This window comes from Sebastes umbrosus, unplaced genomic scaffold, assembly GCF_015220745.1.
Source record: "Sebastes umbrosus isolate fSebUmb1 unplaced genomic scaffold, fSebUmb1.pri scaffold_76_arrow_ctg1, whole genome shotgun sequence".
Lineage (NCBI taxonomy): Eukaryota > Metazoa > Chordata > Actinopteri > Perciformes > Sebastidae > Sebastes > Sebastes umbrosus.
In genome coordinates this window covers 57,285-67,500 of record NW_023618537.1, presented here as the reverse complement: position 1 = coordinate 67,500, position 10,216 = coordinate 57,285, and the positions used below count along the sequence as shown (strand labels likewise).

Sequence of the window (10,216 nt, the reverse complement as noted above, 5' to 3'; positions counted from 1 at the left end):
GGACTCCGCCTTCTTTGCTGTTAACGGTTTTAACGTCCTGGTGAACGGCGGTTCCGATCCCCGCTCCTGTTTCTGGAAACTGGTTCGGCACCTGGACAGAATCGACTCGGTGCTCCTGACTCACATCGGCGTGGACAATCTCCCCGGGCTGAACAGTCTGCTACTGAGGAAAGTAGCCGAGCAGGAGGAAGAGTCTGCTGGATCTCAGACTGAAGAGGACTGGGTGAAGAACCTCATCTCCCCTGAGATCGGGGTGGTCTTCCTCAATGTTCCCGACAGATTGAAGTCCTTACAGGGAGATCCCAGTGAGCTGCGGAGTTGTGACCAGGTGGCACTCACTCTGCAGCATTTACAAAGACTTGCAATCAAACCTGAACTTCTCAGTCGGTCTAACGGACCCGGTATAGAACCAGTTATCTTGTTTCAGAAGATGGGAGTGGGCCGTCTCGAGCTGTACCCGCTGAATCCAGTCAGTGGCAGCAAGAACCTCGAAGCTTTGATGCAGACGTGGCCAAACAACGGATCGAATGTAAAGGGCTCAGATCTTCCACTACCATGCCTTGTTTCCATTTGTGCTTTGCTGGTCTGGCATCCTTCCAGTCCTCAGGAGAAGATCATCCGTGTACTTTTCCCAGGGTGCACGCCACAGACCAGAATTCTGGATGGACTTGAAAAACTGAAACATCTGGATTTCCTCAAACATCCGGTCGTGTGTTTGAAGGACCTAGAAACATCCAAAACTGAGAAACAACCAAAACGAGCAGAGAGTCGGGAAAGCCTGAAGTCCCAGTCTAAGGACTTCAGACCCAGCAGTGCCTTGCAGAAAGACAAGCTTGGACGAGTAGATGTCAAAAAACAGGAGGTGAAAACCAAGCCAAAGGCAGCAGGTGACCCCGCACCCAAAGAAAAGAAGGATGGGGAAGAAAAGCCCAAACTGAAGGATGCAGATGCTAAATCAAAGCCACCGAAACCTGCTGAAAAGGTTGCTCCAAAGAAAGATGTGTCAAAAGAAGAGAAAAAGGAAGTAAAAAAGAAGGACGAGAAGGTCACGGCTGCTGTTGTAAAGAAAGAAGAGAGTGGAGAGAAGAAGAAAGAAGCGGCAAAGAAGGAAACTCTGAGTACAAAACCAAAGAAAGACATCAAACCTGAACCAAAAAAAGAGAGCAAGAAGGATTTAAAAACAGAGGAGAAGAAAACCGCTAAGCCAGCTGTTAAAGAGGTGAAGAAAGCGACAAGTGGAGCTTCAACAGCAAGTACAGAAGTAAAGAAAGCTTTGGGCAAAGGTGGGACTCTAAAGAAAGACGGGACTCTTCCAAAGAAAGACACTCTGAATAAAGTGACAAAAGGTAAACCAGCTACTAAAGAGCAGGACAAACAGAAGGAGGCAGATCTCTCCAAGGTGTCCACACCGGAGGACATGACGGCTGAATTTGAAAGACTTCGATCGGAAGACAACAATGGGAACAGTGGTCAGAACTCAAATGTCCCAGCAGTCATGAATTCTGATGGAGCAAAGGCCAATGGGAACCAGACCTTGACAGTAGAGAGTCCAGAGAAGTTTCGCTGTATGGAGACAGACCAGGTCTCTAACTGTGAGGGACATACCGCCTTCCATCAGTCCCGTGAAGACGTTATTGAGGGTTTAAGTGAAGACGGCAGTCTTAGGACGAGAGGATCCAGTCTGGGCTTAGAGGATTACGTCCAAGGAGGTTTTAGGACGAACGACTTGAGGGAAGGTCTGGAAAACTCCACGTCCTCTCAACAAAAACAGTCCAGTCTTTTGACGCTCAGTCCTTTCAAAGACTCCTCCACCACCGAGACCTCCATGCCAGCGGAGCTCAGCTCTCCTCCCTCTACAGAGGTTGATGAATCTCTGTCGGTTTCTTTAGAGCAGCCACCCACTGCAGTGTCACCCAAAGCACCGACGGGAGACGGCGTCTACTCTAACGGACATGTTGGTGACTCAGACTCCAACACAGTGACGGCCTTACCTCTGGGATCAAACCATAACGGGCGCTGTGGAAATGGACCAGAGGAACACATCCACGGGATGTCAGAACTCCTCTCAGATGTTCCACATGATGTCGATCTCTGCTTGGTGTCGCCTTGTGAGTTCCAGCACCCCAGGACGCCAGAGAACCGTCAGCAGCATGTTAGCCCCGGCCTCGCCGCCGCCAACTCGCCAGACCCCTCTGACATCAACAACTCCTCACAGGATCAAAGCAGCGGCGACGGCCCTTCAACCTACAGCCAGGAAACTCCGCCCACATCAGTAAGCGACTCCCTCCCGACGGCCACGGACTCCGACGTCCCCCCCTGTACAGACGACTGTCCGTCCATCACGGCAGATATGGACTCCGATGATGATTCCAGTAGCCTTTTCCTCCCCAGTCATCCACAAGATCATCCCAGTCAACACTACTCCCGCAGGGGAGGGCATGACCCGCCGCCAGCCCCGGTCAAGGATCTGCCCCCTTTACCGTCCCAGCCTGGAGCCTGCATGGCCGACACAGAGGCAAGCAAGAACCTGAAGAGTTCAGCTGCCAAGACCAAGAAATCAACAGGTGCGACGCAGAAGGTGACTTCTGGAAGTACCAAAGCCGGCATCTCCGTGGGGTCACTGAAGATAACCTCCAGCCTCGACACGAAGCCATCATCCCGAAATTCACTGGGAGGCTCCAGAATTGGACCTGCAAGACCCTCATCCTCAGGTAGGCAGGCATGAAAACACATGACGGGTCGAAGAAGCTCAATGCTATAGAAGCTCATCCATGAACCGATACACATCCTGTCTTTTTATGGTTTGTGGCAAATTTCTCGCTCTTGAAACGTCAAATAAAACACGTCTGACGTCTGAAAAACAACAAACATTTTGCAGCAGATGTAGTGGTTTTTACAGTTTATTCTTATGTAAAACAAAAACCACCTGCTGGATATTAAACGTCACTGTTTGTGGCACATTTAAATAACAAATATCTTTTAAATGAATCGTGTAGGCTGAAAGCCTCCCTGATCCTGATCTTGAGTTTTCTGACAGGTTCATGAGTTTGGTGTGCATCCGTCCATCATTTTATGGGACTTGTTGTGTCCTGATGTCCGTCTCCTGAGACATCAGTAATGCACCTGTCAGCCCAACTTTTGAATCTCATTTTGATTTTGGGTACTTGTTCCTTCCCGCCTTCACACGGTGCAGTGGATTCATCCTTCGGTTGCTCGTTCTTGTCCGGCGAACGTGGAACTCTGCAGCATAACTGCTGACGCGACCATTCCTGCTGCTCGTTGTGATTTTGCCGTTTCGTTGTGCTAATAAAGATTATTCAGGTTTAGGTCTTTGTGGGGTTAACCTGTTTTAATCTCGTTCTTCTGACTTCCTGCCAGCTTCCAAAGCTGCAGGTTCTGCAGGTTCTGCAGGTTCTGCAGGTTCTGAGGGTTCTGCGGTCTACGTGGACCTGGCCTACCTGCCATCCGGCTGTGCCTCCTCCACCGTGGACCTGGACTTCTTCAGACGCCTTCGTTCCTCGTATTACATCATCAGCGGAGACGGCCCCGTGAAGGAGGCGGCGATGAGGAGCATCCTGGACGCTCTGCTGGAGGGGAAGAGCAGCTGGCCAGAGGTCCAGGTCCGTGAAAACCCCAGTGCCGTTTGTTTGCTTCTCCTTCTTATGATCTGTTCACTGATTGGTACGTTTTCCTGACCTGTCCTCAGGTGACTCTGATCCCAACGTTTGATTCGCTGGCTATGCACGAGTGGTACCAGGAGACCCACGACCGGCAGAAGGAGCTGTCGATCACCGTGCTGGGCAGCAACAGCACCGTCGCCATGCAGGAGGAGACCTTTCCCGCCTGCAAGGTCGAGTTCTGAGCCCGAAGCCCCGCCCACTTCACCTTTGACCTCTCCACAGAGACGGAGAGTGGACTTCTATTGTTGCCATGGTTACAGCCTGACCAGACCGACGAAAGGTGTTCCATCAGGTTACCTTAATAGTCCGTCAGCGGAACCTGAAAGCCCCGCCCCCCTTCAGTTGAGTCGTTTTAGTGAGCATGCTCAGTTACTCCCCGCACCGCTCTTAGTCTGAAGGTTGATGAGACAGGAAGTCGACAAACGGTTTCCTTTACACTTCCTGCACCTGTGTGACATCACTGCACGGTCACTTCCTGTCACCAGCTGTCACTTCCTCTCTGCTGGATCAGGACCGTCAGCTGGCCTGCTAACACACGTTAGCACATTAGCACGTTAGCAGGAGGCTGGATACTAAAAGTTCTGACTCAATTCAAAAGTGCCTATTTATACCCGGACTACTGGGACTACTGGGAGCAACGGCAGGTTCTCCAGTAGATCACCAATGTTTTTATGGCTCCAGCAGCCACCTGCACATTATACCAGCATCTGGCTCCAAAATACATTCAACATGTAGAACAATCAGAACATTTAGCACAGATACTCAGTTAGAACAAGAACAGAACATTTAGCACGGATACTCAGTTAGAACATTAACAGAACATTTAGCACAGATACTCAGTTAGAACAAGAACAGAACATTTAGCACGGATACTCAGTTAGAACATTAACAGAACATTTAGCACAGATACTCAGTTAGAACAATCAGAACGTTTAGCACAGATACTCAGAACAGGAACAGAAAATTTAGCACGGATAATCAGTTAGAACAAGAACAGAACGTTTAGCACAGATACTCAGTTAGAACAAGAACAGAACATTTAGCACAGATACTCAGTTAGAACAAGAACAGAACATTTAGCACAGATACTCAGTTAGAACAAGAACAGAACATTTAGCACAGATACTCAGTTAGAACAAGAACAGAACATTTAGCACAGATACTCAGTTAGAACAATCAGAACGTTTAGCACAGATACTCAGTTAGAACATTAACAGAACATTTAGCACAGATACTCAGTTAGAACAAGAACAGAACATTTAGCACGGATACTCAGTTAGAACATTAACGGAACATTTAGCACAGATACTCAGTTAGAACAATCAGAACGTTTAGCACAGATACTCAGTTAGAACATTAACAGAACATTTAGCACGGATACTCAGTTAGAACAAGAACAGAACGTTTAGCACGGATACTCAGTTAGAACATTAACACAACATTTAGCACGGATACTCAGTTAGAACAAGAACAGAACATTTAGCACAGATACTCAGTTAGAACAAGAACAGAACATTTAGCACAGATACTCAGAACGAGAACAGAACATTTAGCACAGATACTCAGTTAGAACAAGAACAGAACATTTAGCACAGATACTCAGTTAGAACAAGAACAGAACATTTAGCACAGATACTCAGAACAAGAACAGAACATTTAGCACAGATACTCAGAACGAGAACAGAACATTTAGCACAGATACTCAGAACGAGAACAGAACGTTTAGCACAGATACTCAGAACAAGAACAGAACATTTAGCACAGATGCACAGATACTCAGAACGAGAACAGAACGTTTAGCACAGATACTCAGTTAGAACAAGAACAGAATGTTTAGCACAGATACTCAGAACAAGAACAGAACGTTTAGCACAGATACTCAGTTAGAACAAGAACAGAACGTTTGGCACAGATACTCAGAACGAGAACAGAACATTTAGCACAGATACTCAGAACGAGAACAGAACGTTTAGCACAGATACTCAGTTAGAACAAGAACAGAATGTTTAGCACAGATACTCAGAACAAGAACAGAACGTTTGGCACAGATACTCAGTTAGAACAGATATCTGAGTCGTCCAGCGTTAGTTGTTGACGTGTTCAGTTAGTTTCACTTTTACTTTTAATTAGATTTGTATTTGTCTCGTTAATTAGAGACGAGATCTTATTTATAAATTTGTGCTCTTTAACTCATAATTCTGCGAATCTTAATTATGAGATCTATGATTGTTATTCAGTAATTCTTTATTCCAAAATTACAGTTTGATGTCGTAGTTATGAAATCTTAATCTCATAACTACGAGATAAAGATCTCGTAGTTATGAAGTATTTTAACTCGTTACACGACGTGTATCCAATCTTTATCTCGTCTTTACAAATTTCTGCTCAGAACTACATTTCCCACGTTAATAAGTGAAATTTGTCTCCGTAGTTACGAGATGTTTGTCTGGTAACGGAGATGTTTATCTCATCATATCTTTGTGTCATAATTAGGTGATCTTTATCCCGTAATTATGAAGACTTTCAACGTTTATCTCCGTAGTTATCTTTGTCTTATAATTAAGAGATTTTTAACACAATTCAAAATGCCTCCAGTGTTTTCAGTTGTTTACAGCGCACGCCGTATGACGGCAGCGTCCGGGTTCCCCCTCGCCGTCATCAATGTACCGGTACCGTTCAGGAGAGGAAGTGTTCTGATCCAGCAGAGGTTTTAATATTCGGGACCACATGTTGCTGCTGGTGTCAGATCAGATCTCACCGGTTGGTTTTTACTGAGTTCATCATCAGCAGACTGAGCCGTCCTACAGCTACGTCATGTCTAAAGACTACATTACCCATGAGCCTCAGCTCTGCTCCTCAGCTGCTGCTCAGTTCATCCAAAATCTAAATTTCAGAATTTATCCAGCAAGTTAATCTGGAGCTCTCTGATTGGATGCTTCCTACAGCAGCGCTTTCTGCTACTTGTAGTACTTCTCCAGATGATGTAAAGCAGCTGGTTGAATCTGTTCAGGAAGTTATTTCGTGCCTTTTTATGTTTGTTTTGTAATTTAAAAAACGTCGACTGAAAGTTAATTTTATTTTTTATTTCTGCCTGTCGCCCCCCCCCCCCCACCCCACACACACACACATTTCAATCTTTAATTTATTTATTTATTTTAATTTTTGTCCTTTTTTAAATCCTCAGTCTGAACTCTGGTACGAGCTCCAGCGTAGTTTCACTCCTTTAATTCAGATATTATTGATCTGAAAGTTCAGCCTCTTCAGTTTAATTACCAACGGTTGAAGTTCGTGTGACTGTTAAAGGATCAACAACGTTAGTGTGAATGCTACAGCGTTACCCTGGTTACAGCGCTCGCCATCTAACCACAACTTTCCGGGTTCGATTCCTCGCCGTCATCTGTCTTATAAAAGAAGAAAAACACCCAAAAAATAATCTTTTAAAAAGAAAAGTGATTTTATTTTGGTAGTTTTCACCTCCCTCACACACACACACACACACACACACACACACACACACACACACACACACACACACACACACACACACACACACACACACACACACACACACACACACACACACACACACACACACACACACACACACACACACGTGTTCTGAAACACTAATTTTAATGATACTTTCAAAATAAAAGTAGCCCTTTAACAGCGTGTCTTCAGTGTGTTTTATTGTGAAAATGTGTTGAACCAGTTCCTGTGATTGAGGAAGAGGGAGATTAATAATCATTAAATTTATGGATTTTGGTCCAGCTGATCAACAGGAAGTCTGTGATTGATCACACTGTTTAGAGGAGGGAGATCGGAGGGTGATGGGGGGGTGATGGGAGGGACATGGGAGTGAGCTAGGAGGGAGATGGGAGGGTGATGGGAGTGAGCTAGGAGGGAGATGGGAGGGTGCTAGGAGGGAGATGGGAGGGTGATGTAGGGATTTGGCAGTAACAGGTTTGGTTATTAGCAAATTAATTAATAAATAATAATAGAATTATTAATATTAATAAAGATTATCAATAAACATTAATAATAAACGGGGCACCACCCTGGAATTGGGGAACAATAACCAAAACGTTAATATAGTCTCATTATATATGCTAAACTATCAATTTGGAACGTTGATTAATAATTAAATTAATAACTATAACTAAAATAGATAGTAAAGGTTGAAGGATATCGGAGTTCTGACATAGCAGAGGTTGGCAGTATTCACACTTGTGCAACATTAAACACACCTGCATGTATATTCCACAAACATTTATTACAAGATAATAAAGGTGTAAAACACATTATTAATCTAACTAAATAACTAAACTAAACAAACCAAACAAAGTGTGTGAGCTTGTGTGTGTGTGTGTGTGTGTGTGTGTGTGTGTGAGAGAGAGAGAGAGAGAGAGGAGGAGAGAGAGAGGGGGAGAGAGAGAAGATGGCTTCTTGTCTCAAGATGTCTGCCTACAGACAAAAGGTGAGCACTGTAAAACTACAAAGATGGTGGGATCAACGATGGCCGCCAACATGTCACCGCATGGTCTCTTTGTTCTTCGGAACACATGTGCTCAGGAAGGACAGAGAGGGGGGAGGGGGGGTGGTGTGGGGGTTAATATTATCTGAAGCTGTATGTTTATGGTTAACTAATTCACAGTTTCTGTATGTGATCTTAATGTGTGTCAGATAATGCAGTGGGTTAGAAAAGATGGTTAGTTTGCATGCAAGACCTTGTCTATGTGAAGCATAAACTAAACACATCAGATGTGGCGAAGCCAGTTACCCAAATACAAATAACTACAAATAATATCACAACAGTCAAACTCAATGAATAACATTAATCATATCAATACAGGTACATTTAGAAATCAAAGTTGAACAGTCTTGCTCAGCCATGTGCAATTGCTACTGCTAAAGTAAGCCCAGTACGTTACCAATCCATGGAAGAAACGGGGTTTGTAATTCCATGTGTTGAAGTTGTGGTTCCAAGTCAAAGATGTTGTCTTTGCTGTGCTCAAATCCAGTTATGCAGATTGGAGGAAGCTGATCGCTCCAATACTTTCTTCCCAGCAGCTTGATAGCTTGGTGCTAACTTCCTTGCGGTTGTTGCTTGAAGTTAGTAGGTAAAAAGGCAGGCTCTCACGTCTTCTGCCTTAGAGGTTCCTTGTGTTCCTATGGCTGTTTCCTAACAGGCCATAGATCAGAGAGCAGAGCTGCTTCTGGTCTGGAGAGCAGCAGCTCACCTCCACAGGTCAGGAGAGGTGAGAAGAAAGGGCAGAAGGAGAAGGAACAAAGAGATTCCTCTGGTTTTGTCCTGGATGAATTTCACACCTATGTGTGAATGCTACAGTAGCCAATGGCTACTGAGCTGAGACCACAGTCAATGGCTGCATGACTCAAGGATCCTGAGAAGCGTAGTTCATTGTCTTTGCCACCAGTAATGGTGGGTCCCTACAGTGATGGGAGTGAGCTAGGACTGTAATGAGAGGGAGATGGGAGGGTGATGGGAGGGAGATGGGAGGGAGCTAGGAGGGCGATGGGAGGGTGCTAGAAGGGAAATGGGAGGAAGCTAGGAGGGAGATGGGAGGGAGCTAGGAGGGAGATGCGAGGGTACTAGGAGGGAGATGGGAGGAAGCTAAGAGGGAGATGGGAGGAAGCTAGGAGGGAGATGGGAGGGAGCTAGGAGGGAGATGGGAGTCTCCTCTTCCTCCCTCCCTCTCTCTCTCTGTCTACTCCCTCTCCCTCTCTCCTCTCCTCTCCTTCTGTCTCTCCCTCTCCCTTTCTCCTCTCCTCTCCTCCCCCCTCCAGTGGGTGGGTCTCTCTCTCCTCTCTCTTCCCCCCCCCTCCAGTGGGTGGGTCTCTCCTCTTCTCTCCGCTCTTCTCCTCTCCTCTCCTCTCCTCTCCTCTCCTCTCTTCTCTTCTCTTCTCTTCTCTTCTCTTCTCTTCTCTTCTCTTCTCTTCTCCTCTCCTCTCCTCTCCTCTCCTCTCCTCTCCTCCTCTCTTCTCTTCTCTTCTCCTCTCCTCTCCTCTCCTCTCCTCTCCTCTCCTCTCCTCTCCTCTCTTCTCTTCTCTTCTCTTGTCTTGTCTTGTCTTGTCTTGTCTTGTCTTGTCTTGTCTTGTCCTCTCCTCTCCTCTCCTCTCCTCTCCTCTCCTCTCCTCCTCTCCTCTCCTCTCCTGTCCTGTCCTGTCCTGTCTTGTCTTGTCTTGTCTTGTCTTGTCTTCTCTTGTCTTGTCTTCTCCTCTCCTCTCCTCTCCTCTCCTCTCCTCTCCTCTCCTCTCCTCTCCTGTCCTGTCTTGTCTTGTCTTGTCTTGTCTTGTCTTGTCTTGTCTTGTCTTCTCTTGTCTTGTCTTCTCCTCTCCTCTCCTCTCCTCTCTTGTCTTGTCTTGTCTTCTCTTGTCTTGTCTTCTCTTGTCTTGTCTTGTCTTCTCCTCTCCTCTCCTCTCCTCTCCTCTCCTCTCCTCTCCAGTGGGTGGGTCTCTCTCTCCCCCCCCCCTCCAGTGGGCGGTTCTCTCTCTCTCTCTCTCTCTCTCATCAGTGT

General features: G+C 46.0%; 1 protein-coding gene across 1 annotated transcript in view; it reads left to right on the top strand.

Moving 5' to 3' along the window:
- Window positions 1-5,175, top strand: part of map1sa (microtubule-associated protein 1Sa) — a 22,698-nt gene extending 17,523 nt beyond the window's left edge. Inside the window, exons 5-7 of the mRNA XM_037763274.1 lie at window positions 1-2,711; window positions 3,379-3,620; window positions 3,707-5,175. The exon at window positions 1-2,711 is cut by the window's left edge and continues 299 nt beyond it. Coding sequence (XP_037619202.1) covers window positions 1-2,711; window positions 3,379-3,620; window positions 3,707-3,862 — 3,109 coding nt within the window. The 3' untranslated portion in view covers window positions 3,863-5,175. The remainder of the gene's footprint in view (window positions 2,712-3,378; window positions 3,621-3,706) is intronic.
- The last annotated feature ends 5,041 nt before the right edge of the window (window positions 5,176-10,216 follow it).